Below are 19,853 nucleotides of genomic sequence, written 5' to 3'. Positions count from 1 at the left end.
AGTGTCCCCGCCCCCACCTCCCGCGGTGCATGCTGGGAGCTGCAGTCAACGGGCCTCTGCCGTGGTGCATGCTGGGAGCTGCAGTCAACGGGCCCCTGCCGTGGTGCATGCTGGGAGGCCTTGTGCGGAACCGCTTCCGGGATTGGGCTGTTTCCGCTTCCGCTGTTTCCGCTTCCGCCGGAAGTTCAGCTCCGGGGCCTGTTCCCGTGCACGGCGGTGGCGGGGCGGCAACATGGCGGACGTGACCGCTCGCAGCCTGCAGTACGAGTACAAGGCGGTGAGTGCCGGCTCGGGGCCTGTGCGCGGTGGGGATGCCGGCCTCATTCCTCCGGGCCTTCCCCGTCTATGGGGCCGGTAACGGGCGCCAATATGGCGGATCTCGTATAGCGAGGCCTTGTAGGGCCTTGTGTGGCCTGTGGTGATTTAAACCGGGCCTGTTTGAAGCCGGGGCTTTAAGAGATGGTTGGAGGTGCGGCCTACATCCCTTATGGGCGGTGGGGGCTGCTGGATATAGGGCTGTGGGGAGGATAATAGGGGCTATGGGAGGATATAGGGCTGTGGGGTGCGGGGTAATAGGGGCTGTAAGAAGGATATAGGGCTGTGGGGAGGATATAGGGGCTGTAGGAGGGATATAGGGCTGTGGGATGGATATAGGGGCTGAAGGAAGGATATAGGGGCTGTGGGGTGGATATAGGGGCTGTGGGGAGGATGTAGGGGCTGAAGGAAGGATATAGGGCTGTGGGAGGTAAATTGGGCTGTGGGGAAGGTAATAAGGGCTCTAGGAAAGATATAGGGCTGTGGGGAGGATAATAGGGGCTGTGGGAGGGATATAGGGCTGTGCAATAAGGCTGTAGGAACATAAAGGCTCCACCTGATGCATTGTGACCCCCATCCCCCCCCCCAGAACTCCAACCTCGTGCTCCAAGCTGACCGTTCTCTCATTGACCGGACGCGACGCGATGAACCCACGGGTGAAGTGTTGTCCCTGGTGGGTAAATTGGAAGGGACGCGGATGGGAGACAAGGCGCAGCGCACCAAGCCACAGATGCAGGAGGAGCGACGGGCCAAGTGAGAGCTGAGCAGGGCCTGGGGGTGGGAGGGGGCTCTGGGGCGGCTGTGGGGCTTCACTGGTTATAAGCAATGTGGAATCACACAGTGATGGAGGTTGGGAACGAGCTGTGAGGTGATGGAGTCCTATTGGTGCATACACCACTGAGCGGGGGCATTGAGTGGTGGTATCGTGTTGGTGTATGGTCAGATACCAACATATATGGTTGTTATATGTGGTTGAGTTGTGGGTCCTCAGAGCCCCCCCAGGTTCATCTCCTGCCCTGGTGCCCCCCTCCAGCTTATACCCAACACAACTTCAGTCGCCTTTGGCACCTCCAGGGTTGGGGCACCCGCAGCTCCTCTGTTCCACCACCCTCATAGTGAAGAAGGTGACCCTAAATCTCCCCTCTTTTACCCCAAAGCCGTTCCCATATCCATCAGGCCATTCCGAGCACCACATACACACACCTTTTGATCCTTCAGCATTCTTCACAGCTTTCCCAATGTAGAAATACTTCCCCTCGACCAAAACTTCCCCAATTCAACCCAGGGCTGGGATCTCTTGTGATGCTGTGGGATAAAAGATCAACCCCCCCCTCACTGCTGTGTCCTCCTTTGAGGCAGATATGGAGTTTCTCCTTTTCTCTCCAGGCTAAATAACCCCATTCCCTAAGCTGCTCATTGTAAACTGGCTCCAGACCCTTTGCAGCTTCATTCTCTCTCCTTGTCGGGAAGCTAAAAGTGAAATGCAAAAGGCTAAAAAGGAGGAAAAACAGGGCAGAGTTTACCTTTATTTTTTCCAAAGGGAAGTCCCACGCTTTGCTGTCCAGCATTACTGGGATTCCCTGCTTTGAGCTGCTATGGGTGCTCTCTGTTTGCAGGAGGAGGAAGCGCGATGAGGACAGACACGACATCAACAAGATGAAGGGTTACACTCTGCTGTCCGAGGGCATCGACGAGATGGTGGGGATCATCTACAAGCCTAAAACCAAAGAGACACGGGAGACCTACGAGGTGTTGCTGAGCTTCATCCAGGCTGCCCTCGGGGACCAGGTGAGGAGCTGGATGTGTGTGATGGGGGCACATCCATATCACGAGGGGGATAATATCTGTGCCATAATATCTGCCCCTATGGTGATCTCCTGCTTATGTGGCTGCTGGTTGTTCTCCAGCCACGAGACATTCTGTGTGGAGCTGCTGATGAAGTGCTGGCGGTGCTGAAGAACGAGAAGCTGCGCGATAAGGAGAGGAGGAAGGAGATTGATCTGCTGCTGGGCCAGACTGACGACACCCGTTACCACGTGCTGGTGAACCTGGGCAAGAAGATCACGGATTATGGTGGTGACAAGGAGATCCAGAACATGGGTATGGACAGATTATGGTGACAAGAAGATTTAGTACATGGGTACGGGCACAGATTGTGATAGTGACAATGAGATTTAGAACATGGGTATGGGCACAGATTGTGGTGGTGATAAGGAGATCCAGAACATGGGTATGGACACAGATTGTGATAGTGACAAGGAGACTTAGAACATGGTGGTGGTGACAAGGAGACTCAGAACATGGGTATGGGCACAGATTGTGGTGGTGATAAGGAGATTCAGAGCATGGCTGTGGGCACAGATTAAGGTGTTGACAAGGAGATTCAGATCATGGGTATGGGCACAGATTGTGGTGGTGACAAGGGCATTCATAGTGTGAGTATGGGCACAGACTATGGTAGTAACAAGGAGATTCAGAGCATGGCTGTGGGCAGATTATGCTGGTGACAAGGAGATTTAGAACATGGGTATGGGCACAGATTGTGGTGGTGATAAGGAGACTTAGAACATGGTGGTGGTGACAAGGAGACTCAGAACATGGGTATGGGCACAGATTGCAATGATGATAAGGAGATTCAGATCATGGGTATGGGCACAGATTGTGGTGGTGACGAGGAGCTTTAGAAGATGGCTGTGGGCACACGTTGTCACTTGGTGCAGTTTTGGGAGCAGGGTGGGCAGGGAGCCACGTAGCAGCAGCTGCTGCTTTCTCCATCCTGCTTCCAGGAATCGTGCCTTCACACAGAGCAGCTAGGAAACATTTGGCTGCTTTTCAAGCCCCCAAATGAAGCTCTTTTATCTCTTGGATGCGCGGAGGTGGGGGGAGCTGTGAGCCCTGCATATGGCCTGCAGGTTTGTTGCTTCATTGGTTCCTCTCTCCCTGGCAGATGACAACATCGATGAGACGTACGGTGTGAACGTGCAGTTTGAGTCTGATGAGGAGGTAAGGGAAGCTCTGCAGCCTCGTGATGGCTCCTCACTTTCAGCTGCTCAGCACTGGCCGCGTTTGATGCCTGTTTCTCCTGCTGGGAGGTGGGCACTGGCTCAGGTTGGGATATCTCTGCCAGCAAAGAGAGGAGGGATTAGTTCAGATTCTTCCTGGCTTGGGAGGATTTGTTGATTATCTTGCTAATCCGAGGCTTATGGTGAGTCAGGACGATGGGAAACAGATGGTGGTATTTAGTATTTAGATCTCTCGGGGCAGACTTGATGGGAGGAAGGGATGGATTGAAATGGAAGCAGAGCTCATAGAAGTGCTGGGTGGGATCGTTGCTGTGAGAGGCTCTTGGACTCAAGTCTCTCTGTGTGATCCAAGGAGTAAAAATAACCAGCCCACGTGGTCCTTGATCCGAACGCAAGGAGCACATTGATGTTAAAAGCACCAGCTAAATCATTTCCCTTCAGGCAAAGGCTGCCAGATGCTTCATTGCTGCCAAGGAGGAGCTGGTGTTTGATGGTGCCAAAGCCATTTATTGGCACTCGTGTTCCCATAGGAAGGTGATGAGGACATCTATGGCGAGGTGCGGGACGAGGCGTCCGATGACGACATGGAAGGAGATGAAGCCGTCGTCCGTTGCACCCTGTCAGCCAATGTGAGCAGGATGTGGAACGTGATGGGGGTCGTGTGTTGGAGGGATGGGGATCCATTGGGTTTGTGGATGGGGCTGAGCTCAGATATGGGTGGAGAGCAGCCGTGGGGGCCCAAAGTCACACAGGAGGGGTTGGGATGGTTCCCATTTGCTGGTTCCCTGCTCCCATCTGTGTGCAGGGATGGCCCTGAGATGCTCATTCTGCAGTGCCAAGTTTTAAGAGAAGAAGGTGACGTTATTATGGGGTGTTTCTATTCAAGCTCGTGGCATCGGGTGAGTTGATGAGCTCAAAGAAGAAGGATCTGCATCCCCGAGACATCGACGCCTTCTGGCTCCAGCGGCAGCTGAGCCGCTTCTATGATGATGCCATCGTTTCCCAGAAGAAAGCAGATGAAGTGCTGGAGATCTTGAAGGTGAGCAGCCAGGGCAGCTGCTGGGACAGGGGGGGGATGTCACCTTGATGCCTCCAGTGCAGCAGGCAATGAAGCAGAGCTCAGAGATAGTCTTAACATGCAGAGCAATGCTCTTGCAAGGGAAGGTGGTGGCTTTTTCTATTGGCAGATGAATGTAAGTCAGTTGTGTTTCCCTACAAATGTTGGTGCTGGTGACTCAATGGGGAGGAGGGGGAGTCACAGAGGATGGGGTTTGTGTCTGCAGCCCAAATCAGCCCCTTGTTCCCACCTGGAGCTGCTGTTGGTCACTTCCACTTGCATTCGGTTCTTGTTTCACTCAGCCTAAGCAAAGCAGGGGTTGTTGTACAGTAATAACTGCTTGTTCCTCGTGTCTCCTCTCATCCCAGACTGCAAGTGATGACCGGGAGTGTGAGAACCAACTTGTTTTGCTCCTGGGCTTCAACACCTTTGACTTCATCAAAGTGCTGCGGCAGCACCGGATGATGAGTGAGTGGCATTCAATCTCACTTGGTCTCCGTTCTCATGCGGTTCTGGGGTTCCCTGAGGCTTTTTTATTGCCATCAGTGCTGCCCTAAGAACCTGCTTTTATTTCTCATGGCCTCCTGCCTCTCTTTTCATCAGTCCTGTACTGCACTTTGCTGGCCAGCGCCCAAAGCGAAGCTGAGAAAGAAAGGATAATGGGGAAGATGGAGGCAGACCCCGAGCTGTCCAAGTTCTTGTACCAACTGCACGAGACAGAGAAGGAGGATCTCATCCGGGTAAGGAGAAACCACAGGATCCTTTTTGCTCTCAGGGCTGTGGTCGTTCAGCCACGTGTGCTGTTGGTGGGAGAGGAAGCTGCTGACACAGCAGGGATCTTGAAGACGTGGGAAATGCTGCTGAGCTGACCACCAGAGCTCAGCTGAGGGCCCCGTGTTCATCATTTGCTGCTTTTGAGCGGTTTCAGTGTCTGCTTTTCCACCAAAAAAAGCCGACGTGTGCAAATCTCAGGGTTGGAATTAGGGTTGGTTGTGTTGTAACAACATCGTCTGACCTCGGAGCTTCCTCAGCCTGAGGTTGATGGCAGTACAGCACGCTGGTAACCCCTGCTCAACTCAGAGTTACCGAGCTCTGAATGGGAACTTCAGGCTAAGGAACATTGCACAGCATTGCCCCATAGTCTCACTGCATTAACTCTGCTTGGCCTTTGGAGGACTGCAGCTCCATGAATCATTTTGGGTCTTGTTTCTTACCTGTGAAGTCACAGTGCTGCTTTGGTGTTACATTAGGAAACAAACCCAAGCAACACCTCAGCGTTGGTTGTGTTGATGTGAAGGGCCAGTTTTGTGTCTCTGTGTTTGAGGAGCGTTGCTGGCATGTTACGAGCTGGGCTCTTGCTGGGTTTGTGCCTTTGCTCCCTCCTTCTTTTCCTGTTCTCTCCTGGAAGACAAGCTCATATCCTGGCCATGGGGGCACTGAGTGCTGCCAGCAATGACTGGCTCTGGTTCCTGTATGGTACCGTGGCTGGGTTGGGCTGGCAGGAGAGCTGGGCTGTAACAGGGTCTGAGCAGGTCGTACAGTGATGCTGCTTTGTGAGGGCTGTAATAGAGGCTGAGCAGGTCGTACAGTGATGCTGCTTTGTGAGGGCTGAGCCCTTTGTATCCCGGTGCAGGAGGAACGCTCTCGTCGGGAGCGTGTCCGGCAATCCCGGATGGACACCGACCTGGAGACCATGGATCTCGACCAAGGAGGAGAGGTGAGGCTCTTCAATGCTGCCAAAGGGCTTTTTGGAGGGGCACAGCCAGGAAGGTGGGCAGATAAAGCCCCTGATGTGCTAAAGAGACACTCGGTTGGATCCAGCTCCTTTCCCTTCAGTCCTGCTATCAGGAGCGCGGTGTCTTTGTCTTCCTTTCATTCTCCCTGTGCTGTTTGCAGGCGTTGGCTCCCCGGCAGGTGCTGGACTTGGAGGACCTGGTGTTTGCTCAGGGCAGTCACTTCATGGCCAACAAAAGGTGCCAGCTGCCCGACGGCTCCTTCCGCAGGCAGCGCAAGGGCTACGAGGAGGTGCACGTGCCTGCCCTGAAACCAAAACCTTTTGGCTCTGAGGAGGTGGGTGACCTGATGTGCTGCCATTCAGTAGACACAGGCTTTAGACATTTAGACACCTCAGCTCTGCTGCTGCTCACTCTGCTGCTGTGCACTGAGGCAGCTGAGGCTGTGACAAATTGCCTCTTTGATCAGCTCTGGGCAGCAGCAGGTTGATCCATTATGAGAACACAGCAGGGATTGGCTTCTTTTGATGGTGGGATGGGGATCAGCCTCGTTTGATCTCCCTGACACGTGCCACCATCTCTGAGCGTGGGGCTTCATCTCCAACCATCTGGATGCAATGTGACCCTGCTGAGGCCTCACATAGGCCCTGCAGTCTGGGAGATATTGAAACAGACGCACTGAGTTGGATGTTTTTTCCCTATTTCAGCAATTGGTTTCTGTGGAAAAGCTGCCCAAATACGCCCAGGCTGGATTTGAAGGCTTTAAAACACTGAACAGGATCCAGAGCAAACTCTACCGCGCCGCATTGGAGTCGGATGAGAACCTGCTGCTGTGTGCTCCCACGGTGAGCATCCTGGGGTCCCTGTGCTGTTTAACACCCTCCATAAGGGCAATATAAAGTAGGGTGTTATGGGGATGCCTCCAACTTGGGAAGGGTGTGAGTCTGATGGAGCTGGTTCTGTTTGCACTACAGGGCGCTGGGAAGACGAACGTGGCGCTGATGTGTATGCTGAGAGAAATTGGGAAGCACATAAACATGGATGGGACCATCAACGTGGACGAGTTTAAGATCATCTACATCGCACCCATGAGGTCGTTGGTGCAGGAGATGGTGGGCAGCTTCGGGAAGGTGAGGAGGGGATCGGGGCTGGAGCTGCAGGGTGAGGAGGGTGAGCTTTGTTGTAGCGGTTGTGGATGCAGGAGGTGGTATCTCTGCCTGGAGATAACAGGGAATCAGTGTGGCTTGTGCCTGTGTTAGGGTTCTGTGGGCTGTGAGGGTGTTGGTGTAGGTGTGAGCTGTCAGTGTGGGCTATGGATTCGTGTCTCCTCCATCCACCTTGACCTGTGGGCTTCCTCGTAGCGCCTGGCATCCTATGGCATCAACGTGGCCGAGCTGACGGGGGATCACCAGCTGTGCAAGGAGGAAATCAGTGCCACCCAGATCATCGTCTGCACCCCCGAGAAGTGGGACATCATCACTCGCAAGGGGGGAGAGCGCACGTACACCCAGCTGGTGCGGCTGGTCATCCTGGTGAGCAGCAAAGGGGCACAACACGCCAGGTCTAAAGGCACCTTTAGTGTCTCTGGTGTTTGGCTGGAGAGAGATGCTGAGAAATAAAGACTGAACTGGAGTGAAACTCCTCTTGTTCCTCCTCTTCAGGATGAAATACACCTCCTGCACGACGACCGAGGGCCTGTGCTGGAATCTTTGGTTGCCAGAGCCATCCGTAACATTGAGATGACCCAGGAGGATGTCAGGCTTGTCGGGTTGAGTGCCACCCTCCCCAACTATGAGGATGTGGCCACGTTCCTCCGAGTGGACCCTGCCAAGGGCTTGTTCTACTTTGATAACAGGTAAAGCTGGGGCTGTTTGCTTTGCTTGTGTGTGTGTGTGTCAGTGAGGTGTTTGTGGTCCTGTTTGGTGGGAGCCAAGTGAGGTTGCAGCCATTGGTACAACATCATTATTGCTCCCTGCATTTTGCTTAGCAGAAGTGGATGTTACCATCCCTTAACTCAGTGTTTAACTGGAGCTGTCTCATTTCTCATTAAGCTGAGGCACAATGGAGGGGTATAGAGCTTAGCAACGTGAAATCCAGGCTTAGAGGAATTGGCTGACAAACCTCTGGCCCTTTGTTTCAGCATCTCTCCATCCCACTCACTGGTGGCCTCGTTTTCCTTCCAGCTTCCGACCGGTTCCCTTGGAGCAAACCTACGTGGGTATCACAGAGAAGAAAGCCATCAAACGCTTCCAGATCATGAACGAGATCGTTTATGAGAAGATCATGGAGCACGCCGGGAAGAACCAGGTCCGATACTTCTCTCTTGGTGTTGTGAAACCCTCCTGGTTCGGTTTTGTTGCTGGTGAGGTTTTCAAGCTGCGGTTGCTGCAGGGAAGGGGGAGATTTATTTACTTGGTGAACTTCTGTTCTTTGTGCTCCCTGCATGAGGGATGCAGGAGGTGCCCATCTCTAAGCAGGTTGTGCTGCCCTGTTATGTGATGAGCTCTGTTGGCTCTGTTTTAGCTGCATAGCATAGACCACAAGGCCTCGGAATGAACTCTAGGTCTCAGTTAAACCTCCCCACCCTCAGCACGAGGAGCAGGTTGGGTTGGGAGCCTTTACCATCTCCAGCCATGGTGCTTCCCCTCTTGACAGCAGAACCCCCTTGTTTGACAGGTGCTGGTGTTCGTTCACTCCAGGAAGGAGACTGGCAAGACAGCACGGGCCATCAGGGACATGTGTCTGGAGAAGGACACCCTGGGCCTGTTCCTAAGGGAGGGCTCAGCTTCCACCGAGGTGCTGAGGACAGAAGCTGAGCAGTGCAAGGTAAAATCACACAGCTGGGTATAAAGGCACAGTGCAGGTTTGCAGCCCACCTTTAGGATCTGTGCTGCCTTTGGTGGCTCCTGTTCTCCCCGGGCTTAAAGCCTTGAGCTGCTTGTGTTTGTGCTGCAGAACCTGGAGCTGAAAGACCTTCTGCCTTATGGCTTTGCCATTCACCACGCTGGGATGACACGAGTGGACCGGACGCTGGTGGAGGATCTGTTTGCTGACAAACACATCCAGGTGAGTTGTGCTTCCCACCCGCTGCCATCTGTTCTGAGTGTCTGCATCGCATTTGGAAGGCAAAGGATCTTCCAAGGGTCGTGCAGTGATCCCAAGTCCTGCTGCTTGTCTGTCCTTCCTCTTCTGAGCCTTTAAGGCAGTCGCAGTTTCCAACCCTTGTCCCTTTTGTGCCCATAAAGAACTTCATTTTGGATCCTTCTGTCCCTTTTGTGCCCATTTTTGGATCCTATTGACCATAGGAAGGGGTACCTACCTTTGCTGATCCTGTTTTTGGATCCTTTTGACCATAGGAAGGGGTACCTGCCTTTGCTGATCCCCATTTTTGCTCCTGCAGGTTCTGGTGTCCACAGCAACACTGGCCTGGGGTGTGAACCTCCCTGCCCACACCGTCATCATCAAGGGCACGCAGGTGTACAGCCCTGAGAAGGGCCGCTGGACCGAGCTGGGTGCTTTGGACATCCTGCAGGTGAATCTTTGCCTACAGCCCTGCTGCTGGGGCTGCTTCCATGCATCCTTATGACAGCAGCTCTCTGCTCTGTGCTGTCAGGCTGCCTCAGCTGCTCTGGGAGCTGTGCTGCTGTCAGGGCACGGCAGGATGGGATCACTAGGAGAGATGATAAATGATTCCCATTATCTTGCCCAGGCACATCTGAGATATTTCTGTGCCTCCTGCCAACTAGAAGCAGCAGCAGACTGAGCAGTCTGACAGTAAAACCACAGGACAAGCAGCAAAGAGAACTTGCCAAACTAGGAGCTGTTATTGAGCTCACTTTGTCATTCCTTAGATGCTGGGACGTGCTGGGAGGCCTCAATACGACACCAAAGGTGAGGGGATCCTCATCACATCCCATGGTGAACTGCAGTATTACCTGTCCCTGCTCAACCAGCAGCTCCCCATCGAAAGCCAGATGGTGTCGAAGCTCCCAGACATGCTGAATGCAGAAACTGTGCTGGGCAACGTCCAGAATGCAAAGGTGAGCTTTAGTTTGCTCTGTGGGTACCACCCCTTTATTGCGAGCCCAGAGAGCTGCTGGGGATGGTGGGAGCTTTGCAGTGACACAGCAGCTCTTGGTTGGTTTGTGGGCTCTGATGGTGCATTGCTGTCCCTCAGGATGCAGTGAATTGGCTGGGCTATACCTACCTGTACATCCGCATGCTGCGCTCCCCCACTCTCTATGGCATTTCCCACGATGATCTGAAGGGGGATCCGCTGCTGGACCAGCGTCGTTTGGATCTGGTTCACACCGCAGCCCTCATGTTGGACAAGAACAACCTGGTGAAGTACGACAAGAAGACGGGGAACTTCCAGGTGAGGAAGGGAGAGGGGTTATAACCAAGCAGAGCCGGGCAGGAGTGTCCTCTGGCTGAGAGAAGGGGGGTAAATTAGTGATTAATCAGTGATTAAACACAGATCCCATAAGGAGAAGGTGTGAGGAGTGGAGCTGCGTGTTGACAAAGCAGCTTTCCTTGGGGGATCTGTGGGCTGAGGGATTACCTGCAGCTTGTCTGGTGGTGTTAGCCCATTATGGCCATCGTGCTTTGTCTCTATGCCACAAACAGTGGGGTGTCATTCTGCTGTTTCACTATGGCTGCTGTCTTTGTTGCAGGTGACGGAGCTGGGCCGCATTGCCAGCCACTACTACATCACCAACGAGACGATGCAAACGTACAACCAGCTCCTGAAACCCACCCTGAGTGAGATCGAGCTGTTTCGGGTCTTCTCGCTGTCCTCGGAGTTCAGAAACATCACAGTGAGGGAGGTACGGAGCCGTGCGTGTGTACTCAGTGATACAGCCCTGATGCTGCAGATCTTTGTCTCATGTTGGGGCTGTTTCATCACTTCTCCATTGGATTTCCATAGGAAGAGAAGCTTGAGCTTCAGAAGCTGTTGGAGCGAGTTCCCATCCCTGTGAAGGAAAGCATAGAGGAGCCCAGTGCCAAGGTGAGCCCAGTCTGCCCAAACCAGGGGTCTGCTGTGCCCACCTTGGGAGAGCATCCATCCCTATAGGAGCTGCCGTGTGGGCCTGCAGCTCTGGAGAGCTTAGTGCCCTCTGAGATGTGCTGCTTACACTGTGGGTATGCTCACATTGCTGAGATCCCTCTGTTCTGCTTCCCCAGATCAACGTGCTCCTGCAGGCCTTCATCTCCCAGCTGAAGCTGGAGGGCTTTGCCCTCATGGCAGACATGGTGTACGTTACCCAGGTGGGTGAGGAATCGTAGCCAGGGCCTCTCCATCTCCTCAATGGTGTCTGCTGGTGGGAGGGACAGCAACCTGCAACCCAGGGGTTGAGTTGGTGTTTGAAATGACTTGGTACATAAGTAGGGCTGTGAGTGGTAGGGAGAGACAGCTCCCATCGGGATGCAGATTTGATCTTTGGAGTCTTTGGTTTCTAATTAGAATCCTGAGGAGGTAATTTAGAGGCTGCAGGGCTGTTCTGCCATAAACACCAAAGCTGCCAAGGCTGGGAGCTGAGTCAATGCGCCTCCATTGAGTGGCTGGGGGTGAAGAACGTGAGCTGAAAGCAGAGGATGGAAGTGGGGAGGGGGAGGTGTTGGGTGTGATGATCCCATGGAGGTGGGGAGGGGGAGGTGTTGGGTGTGATGATCCCATGGAGGTGGGGAGGGGGAGGTGTTGGGTGTGATGAACCCATGGAGGTGGGGAGGGGGAGGTGTTGGATGTGATGATCCCATGGAGGTGGGGAGGGGGAGGTGTTGGATGCTACAATCCCAGCTGAGCTCTGAGATCCCCCCAGTCTGCAGGGCGGCTGATGAGAGCCATCTTCGAGATCGTCCTGAACCGGGGCTGGGCTCAGCTCACAGATAAGACCCTCAACCTCTGCAAGATGATCGACAAGCGGATGTAAGTGACAGCACCTGTATTGAGCTTAGGCTTCCAGGGGTGCCTTGGTGGGCAGCACGGGGACCCCAGCGAGGCCTGCAGCTGTGTGGGTGCCGTCCCTGCAGGTGGCAATCCATGTGTCCTCTGCGCCAGTTCAAGAAGCTGCCCGAGGAAGTGGTGAAGAAAATCGAGAAGAAGAATTTCCCTTTTGAACGGCTCTATGACCTGAACCACAACGAAATAGGTACTGGGAACACAGGGGGGGTGAGCCTTGAGGGTGCTGAGGTTGGGGCACCTGATCCTGGCTGAGACCTGGTGTAAGGTCTTATGCAGCCTGAGTTAGGCTGGGGCTTTCCTGTAGCTCTTCTCATTGTCCAGCTGTGCTCACGTTGCAGATATTGCCCTGGGTGAAGTCCCAGAGCTGTTATTCACCCTGCTGTCTACCCATCCTGATGGCAGCTCCTTTCTCTTGCAGGAGAACTGATCCGGATGCCCAAGATGGGCAAAACCATCCACAAATACGTCCATCTGTTCCCAAAGCTGGAGCTCTCGGTCCACTTGCAGCCCATCACCCGCTCCACCCTGAAAGTGGAGCTCACTATTGCCCCCGACTTCCAATGGGATGAGAAGGTGAGCAGTGAAACCAAGGGGAGCTGCCCTCAGTAAAGAAGGGCTGTGAAATACAGGCAGGCTGAGCACCACAATGGGGGTAGGGTGGTGTTTCATGGGGCAGGATTGCTGTGATGCTGCTGTTCAGTCCCTGGAGCTCTGCATCCAGCAGTATATGGTGATGGTTCCTCTTGCTCAGGTTCATGGCTCATCCGAAGCCTTTTGGATCCTGGTGGAGGATGTGGACAGCGAGGTGATCCTGCACCACGAGTACTTCTTGCTGAAGGCCAAATACGCCCAGGACGAGCACCTGGTCACCTTCTTCGTGCCCGTCTTTGAGCCTCTGCCCCCGCAGTACTTCATCAGGGTGGTGTCTGACCGCTGGCTCTGTACGTCCCACCCTGCCTACCTGCCTCCCAATGGGGTCTTATGGGGGGGTATCAGGTTTTGGGGCTGCCCTGGGTGGGGAAGGGCTGCTGTTATCCTGGTGACATCCAGGCTGGGCTTCCCTGGGTCTGAGATAGAATCACTTCGTGTGTCTGACAGCCTGTGAGACCCAGCTGCCCGTCTCCTTCCGCCACCTGATCCTCCCTGAGAAGTACCCCCCTCCCACGGAGCTGCTGGACCTGCAGCCCCTGCCCGTCTCTGCCCTGCGGAACAGCGCCTTCGAGAGCCTCTACCAGGACAAGTTCCCTTTCTTCAACCCTATCCAGACTCAGGGTGGGTACCAGCTCTTCTTGCCTCCTCCAAGCTGCTGCTCCACAACTCCTGGTTCTTTTGGGATTCACAACCCCACAGCCTCCATTAGGCACAGAGATTTGATGCTTCTAAATGTTTTATGGGCCGGAGTATTTTGGATGTGTTCCTTTGTACATCAGGCAGCCTGAGGTTTGCTCTTGGAAGCTGCTTTGTACCCAACTTCACCTGTGCTGCTCGTAGGGATGGGATTGAGAGCGACCCAAAGTGCCCACATTGAACCTCCTGGGCATGGCCAGAATAGGGAGCTCCCATTTGGGATGTGCTCTGATGGGCTAAAACTCTTAAACAGCTTTTTCTGTATCTCCTTATGTGAGCCAGGCCTTGGCTGTGTCCTCCCAGCCTTGTAAAGCTGCTCTCTTCTTTCTTATCCCTCTGCCCCCAGTGTTTAACACCGTGTATAACAGCGATGACAACGTGTTTGTGGGTGCCCCCACGGGCAGTGGGAAGACCATCTGTGCTGAGTTTGCCATCCTCAGGATGTTGCTGCAGAACTCAGAGGGACGCTGTGTGTACATCACCCCCATGGAGGCCCTGGCAGAGCAGGTCAGCTTTGCTCCAGCTTCACTTTCCTTCTCTATCCTCCCTTCTGTTTCCCATTCCCCATCCATTTAGTGCTGGTGCAACGCTCAGAATGGTTGGAGTCCTTTCATTAATTGCTTTCCTGATGTATCTGAGGGAGCAAAGAGACACTGCCCTGCCTCTGCCCTGCTGCTATTGGGGTGTGTGGGCATCTCCAGGGCTTCAGTAGGATTTATTGGCATAGGACAGTGATACACAGCACCCGTTGCCTTCCCTCAGGTCTTCATGGACTGGTATGAGAAGTTCCAGGAGCGCCTGAATAAGAAGGTGGTTTTATTGACGGGTGAGACCAGCACCGACCTGAAGCTGTTGGGCAAAGGGAACATCATCATCAGCACCCCTGAGAAATGGGACATCTTGTCCCGGCGCTGGAAACAACGCAAGAACGTCCAGAACGTCAACCTGTTCATTGTGGATGAAGTGCATCTCATCGGGGGAGAGAATGGGGTACGGGATGGCGGGCTGGGGGGGTCATTTTGGTTTGAGAGCAGGGAGCAAAGTGGGTGTGGGGTGGGTGGTCGGCTTCTATCCCTGTGGGATGGGATGGGATGGGGATGGGGATGGGGATGGGGATGGGGATGGGGATGGGGATGGGATGGGGGGACCTTGGGAAGCCAAGGAGCTCAGGGTGGTAGATGGGCTCTCTAAGACCCCCTACCCCAAATGCTGCTCCATGGCTCCCTGCTCCAACCTGCCCTGTCCCCCCTCAGCCCGTGTTGGAGGTCATCTGCTCCCGGATGCGCTACATCTCATCGCAGATCGAGCGGCCCATCCGCATCGTGGCCCTCAGCTCCTCCCTGTCCAACGCCAAGGACGTGGCTCATTGGTTGGGCTGCAGTGCCACCTCCACCTTCAACTTCCACCCCAACGTCCGCCCTGTGCCCTTGGAGCTGCACATCCAGGTGGGCTTTGGGCAGTCACTGCCATCCCCCCCCTTCCCCTTCCCCTTCCCCTTCCCCTTCCCCTTCCCCTTCCCCTTCCCCTTCCCCTTCCCCTTCCCCTTCCCCTTCCCCTTCCCCTTCCCCTTCCCCTTCCCCTTCCCTTTCCCCTTCCCTTTCCCCTTCCCTTTCCCCTTCCCTTTCCCCTTCCCTTTCCCCTTCCCTTTCCCCTTCCCTTTCCCCTTCCCTTTCCCCTTCCCTTTCCCCTTCCCTTTCCCCTTCCCTTTCCCCTTCCCTTTCCCCTTCCCTTTCCCCTTCCCTTTCCCCTTCCCTTTCCCCTTCCCTTTCCCCTTCCCTTTCCCCTTCCCTTTCCCCTTCCCTTTCCCCTTCCCTTTCCCCTTCCCTTTCCCCTTCCCTTTCCCCTTCCCTTTCCCCTTCCCTTTCCCCTTCCCTTTCCCCTTCCCTTTCCCCTTCCCTTTCCCCTTCCCTTTCCCCTTCCCTTTCCCCTTCCCTTTCCCCTTCCCTTTCCCCTTCCCTTTCCCCTTCCCTTTCCCCTTCCCTTTCCCCTTCCCCTTCCCCTTCCCCTTCCCCTTCCCCTTCCCCTTCCCCTTCCCCTTCCCCTTCCCCTTCCCCTTCCCCTTCCCCTTCCCCTTCCCCTTCCCCTTCCCCTTCCCCTTCCCCTTCCCCTTCCCTTTCCCCTTCCCAACCACCATAATCCTGCTCCTTTCCTGCAGGGCTTCAACATCAGCCACACGCAGACCCGCCTGCTCTCCATGGCCAAGCCCGTGTACCACGCCATCATGAAGCACTCTCCCAAGAAACCCATCATCGTCTTCGTGCCGTCCCGCAAGCAGACGCGGCTCACGGCCATCAACATCCTGACCACGTGTGCTTCAGATGTGCAGAGACACAGGTAGAGCTGCTATGGGATGTAATGTGTGGCCTTTCCTCCTCTGGGTGAGGCAGGGATGAGCTCCTGGGCTGTGTGTGCTGAAGGAGAGCTCATATTGCATCGCCTTTAGGGGGTAGGGGGGACACAGGCTGGTGGTGGGCCTGGCAGTACCCCCCTTACCCCGTACCCCTTTGCAGGTTCCTACACTGTGCAGAGAAGGACCTGGTGCCCTACCTGGATAAACTGAATGACAACACTCTGAAGGAGACGCTGGTGAACGGGGTGGGTTACCTGCACGAGGGGCTGACGGCCATGGAGCGGCGCGTGGTGGAGCAGCTCTTCAGCTCTGGTGAGGGCTGGGGTGGGGGCACATTCCCCTATAGAACCTGGGGTGGGGGCACATCCCCCTATTGACCCTGGGGTGGGGGCACATCCCCCTATAGAACCTGCAGAACCTTCTGACTGCTCCCCCCGTCCCTCCCAGGTGCAGTGCAGGTGATGGTCGCCTCCCGCAGCCTCTGCTGGGGTCTGAACATCGCAGCTCACCTGGTGATCATCATGGACACGCAGTACTACAACGGCAAGATCCACGCGTGAGTTGGGTGGCAATCCCTATGTCCTCCATCCCCCATCTCCAGTACCTGAAGGCTGGGAGAGCTTGGGGAGCCACTCTATATTAACTTCAACCTCTCTGCATCCCAGGTACGTGGATTACCCCATCTACGACGTGCTGCAGATGGTGGGTCACGCCAACCGCCCGCTGCAGGACGACGAGGGACGGTGTGTCATCATGTGCCAGGGGTCCAAGAAGGTACGTGAGGGGCAGGGCACCATTTCTGGCCTGAAAGATCCACCAACAGAATCACAGAATGACCCAGGTTGGAAGGGACCTCAAGGATCATGTAGTTCCAACCCCCTGCCTGGCAGGGCCACCAAACATCCATGTTTATTAGATCAGGTTGCCCAGGAGACCCCATAGATCCCCATAGAGACCCCATAGACCCCCATAGAGACCCCATAGAGACCCCATAGAGACCCCATAGATCCCCATAGACCCCATAGAGACCCCATAGACCCCATAGAGACCCCATAGATCCCCATAGAGACCCCATAGAGACCCCATAGATCCCCATAGAGACCCCATAGATCAGGTTGCCCATGGCCCTGTCCAACCTGGCCTTGAACACCTCCAAGGACGGGGCATCCACAACCTCCCTGTGCAGCCTGTTCCAGGGCCTCACCACTCTCCTAGTAAAGATTTAATATGGGATGCAGGTTTCTCCTTGTGCAGCCCGATGTGATCCATGTGTTCAAGGCTCTGCCCTCATCCCCTCCCCTTCTATCTCTGCTTTGCTGTAGGATTTCTTCAAGAAGTTCCTTTACGAGCCGCTGCCGGTGGAATCCCACCTGGATCATTGCATGCACGACCACTTCAACGCCGAGATAGTCACCAAGACCATTGAAAACAAGCAGGACGCTGTGGATTACCTCACCTGGACCTTCCTGTACCGCAGGATGACGCAGAATCCCAACTACTACAACCTGCAGGGTGAGCAGGGGGGGCTGCATGGCTGGGGGGGGGGACAGCAGGAAAGCAGCTATTGTCCAGCACGGGGGATTCTGAGCACGCTGCTGGTCCCACAGGTGTGTCCCATAGGCATCTCTCCGATCACCTCTCGGAGCTGGTGGAGCAAACCCTGAGCGACCTGGAGCAATCCAAGTGCATCAGCATCGAGGACGAGATGGACGTGGCTCCCCTGAACCTGGGGATGATCGCGGCTTATTACTACATCAACTACACCACCATCGGTGAGGGGGGCAGGGGAGGCAGTGCAGTGCTTGATGCTGCTCTGTGCTGTGTCTGGAGGCAGTGCAGTGCTTGATGCTGCTCTGTGCTGTGTCTGGAGGCAGTGCAGTGCTTGCAGTGCTTGCAGTGCTTGCAGTGCTTGCTGTGCTTGCAGTGCTTGCTGTGCTTGCTGTGCTTGCAGTGCTTGCTGTGCTTGCAGTGCTTGCAGTGCTTGCAGTGCTTGCTGTGCTTGCAGTGCTTGCTGTGTTTGCAGTGCTTGCAGTGCTTGCTGTGTTTGCTGTGCTGTGTCTGGATGCAGGGGGTGAAGGGGGAAAAGCACCGTGTGCCTGCAGCTCCCCCATTCAGCACCAGGCTGCATGTTGTGTGCCTGAAGGCCTCTCTTACATCACCCAGCCAAATGCTGCTCTCTTCTTCCTCACCCCATTGACCTCCCTGTCCCCCCCAGAGCTCTTCAGCATGTCCCTCAACGCCAAAACCAAAGTGCGAGGGCTGATAGAAATCATCTCCAACGCTGCCGAGTATGAGAACATCCCCATCCGGCACCACGAGGACAACCTGCTGCGCCAGGTGATGCAGAACAAAACCTGCCTTTGTGTCCTGCCCTGTGAGGCCTCAGATCTAACCCCTCATTCATGTCCCCCCCCCACAGCTGGCCCAGAAGGTCCCCCACAAACTGACCAACCCCAAATTCAACGACCCCCACGTCAAGACCAACCTCCTGCTCCAGGCTCATCTATCGCGCATGCAGCTGAGCGCCGAGCTGCAGTCAGACACGGAGGAGATCCTCAGCAAGGTGCAGCAGGGCGGGCAGGGGGAGATGATGCTGCATCCCCCAGTGCTGCTTTCTAAGCCCCCCCCATCTCTTGTGTGCAGGCGATCCGGCTGATCCAGGCCTGTGTGGACGTCCTGTCCAGCAATGGGTGGCTGAGCCCAGCTCTGGCCGCTATGGAGCTGGCGCAGATGGTGACACAAGCCATGTGGTCCAAGGATTCCTACCTCAAACAGCTGCCTCACTTCACCTCTGAGCACATCAAGCGCTGCACCGACAAGGTAAAACCCAAACCAGAACCACGGCTCCGTGCTGGACAACTAGAGGTGGTGATATGAGCATGGGGACCCCATGGTAAGCATGGTAAGCATAGGGCTGAGTGCTGCGCTGCTGCTGCAGGGGGTGGAGAGCGTGTTCGACATCATGGAGATGGAGGACGAGGATCGGAACGCGCTGCTGCAGCTCTCGGATGCTCAGATCGCCGACGTCGCCCGCTTCTGCAACCGCTACCCGAACATCGAGCTGTCGTATGAGGTGGTGGAGAAGGAAAGCATCCGCAGGTGAGGGATTGAGGGGGTGCATGGGATGGCAGCGTGCTGCAGCCATGCAGCGCTGCATTGGCACCCTGACATCCCTTCTATCCATGCAGTGGTGGGCCCGTGGTGGTGCTGGTGCAGCTGGAGAGGGAGGAGGAGGTGACCGGCCCCGTCATCGCCCCCCTGTTCCCACAGGTGTGTGCCAGGACATGGGGGGGTTTGGGGGCAGCCATCCCTATGGGCACCATCCCCAGTGTTGTTTGTCTGCTCTTTGCCCTGCAGAAACGTGAGGAGGGTTGGTGGGTGGTGATCGGAGACTCCAAGTCCAACAGCCTCATCTCCATCAAGAGGCTGACGCTGCAGCAGAAGGCCAAGGTGAGCGGGGCTGTGTGGGGCTGCCCTGTGTTCACTGAGCCCCCCATCCCGACCCCACAGCCCTGACCCCATTTATTCCCCTCTCCAGGTGAAGCTGGATTTCGTGGCTCCGGCCACAGGGACCCACAACTACACGCTGTATTTCATGAGCGACGCCTACATGGGCTGCGACCAGGAGTATAAATTCAGTGTGGATGTGAAGGAGGCCGAGAGCGACAGTGAATCCGATTAGCAGCTGTGGGGCTGCGCTGCCCCGCTCCGGTGAGGACCCCCGACCAAACCCTGATGCTCCTTATCTCCCTCTGTATCTTACTGCCTGTTTTTTATGGTGTTGTACAGTGTTTGATAGAACAGAGCCGCGTCTGAAGCAGCTGCAATAAATGCTGAGCCTTCCCCCCCCCCTTCCCCCCATTTATTTGTTTGGGGCTGAAAGCAGAGAAGCATTTGGGGTCGTTTCCCCCCAATAAAGCGCTCTGCTTTTCTCCTTTTAACTGTGAGGCTGAATTTCAGCACCTCCCCCATGTTGCATAGTGCTTCTATGCCCTTAGGTTGGCTGCTGCGAGTTAATTAGCAAAACTAATTAAGGCAAAGTGAGCTGTCAGCTGGGAGCTGGGCC

At 55.2% G+C, this 19,853-nt stretch overlaps 1 protein-coding gene across 2 annotated transcripts; it reads left to right on the top strand.

Moving 5' to 3' along the window:
• The first annotated feature begins 200 nt into the window (after positions 1-200).
• SNRNP200 (small nuclear ribonucleoprotein U5 subunit 200) lies at positions 201-19,728 on the top strand. Of its 2 annotated transcripts, XM_015882956.3 has the most exons (45): positions 201-277; positions 905-1,068; positions 1,932-2,103; positions 2,223-2,415; positions 3,263-3,318; positions 3,869-3,967; positions 4,225-4,377; positions 4,764-4,863; positions 4,999-5,135; positions 6,029-6,112; positions 6,292-6,465; positions 6,836-6,973; positions 7,103-7,258; positions 7,490-7,660; positions 7,790-7,983; positions 8,312-8,435; positions 8,805-8,954; positions 9,084-9,194; positions 9,529-9,660; positions 9,980-10,168; positions 10,306-10,503; positions 10,802-10,954; positions 11,056-11,136; positions 11,313-11,396; positions 11,948-12,054; positions 12,159-12,277; positions 12,509-12,663; positions 12,842-13,031; positions 13,189-13,362; positions 13,784-13,944; positions 14,200-14,427; positions 14,691-14,882; positions 15,593-15,771; positions 15,948-16,099; positions 16,235-16,343; positions 16,453-16,561; positions 17,110-17,299; positions 17,395-17,559; positions 18,003-18,124; positions 18,207-18,350; positions 18,431-18,607; positions 18,726-18,886; positions 18,976-19,057; positions 19,145-19,237; positions 19,326-19,728. In XM_015882956.3, the coding sequence occupies exons 1-45, from the start codon at positions 233-235 to the stop codon at positions 19,467-19,469; spliced, it is 6,411 nt and encodes a 2,136-aa protein (XP_015738442.1). In that variant the 5' UTR covers positions 201-232; the 3' UTR covers positions 19,470-19,728. The 2 variants fall into 2 exon arrangements, with proteins under 2 accessions (XP_015738442.1, XP_085366138.1); XM_085510012.1 differs by lacking the exons at positions 201-277; positions 905-1,068; positions 1,932-2,103; positions 2,223-2,415 and adding an exon at positions 2,482-2,545.
• The last annotated feature ends 125 nt before the right edge of the window (positions 19,729-19,853 follow it).

The sequence above is a fragment of the Coturnix japonica genome, chromosome 10 (genome assembly GCF_054131305.1).
Source record: "Coturnix japonica strain WE chromosome 10, WE-NBRP24, whole genome shotgun sequence".
NCBI classification, from domain to species: Eukaryota; Metazoa; Chordata; class Aves; order Galliformes; family Phasianidae; genus Coturnix; species Coturnix japonica.
This window is presented reverse-complemented; position numbering and strand designations above follow the sequence as displayed.

Excerpts from the sequence above, each read along its gene's own strand:
- SNRNP200 (XM_015882956.3), top strand. The coding sequence starts at position 233 with ATGGCGGACGTGACCGCTCGCAGCCTGCAGTACGAGTACAAGGCG. Across the intron at positions 6,466-6,835 it reads AACCTTTTGGCTCTGAGGAG|CAATTGGTTTCTGTGGAAAA; the intron begins GTGGGTGACCTG and ends TCCCTATTTCAG. Across the intron at positions 11,397-11,947 it reads ACATGGTGTACGTTACCCAG|TCTGCAGGGCGGCTGATGAG; the intron begins GTGGGTGAGGAA and ends AGATCCCCCCAG.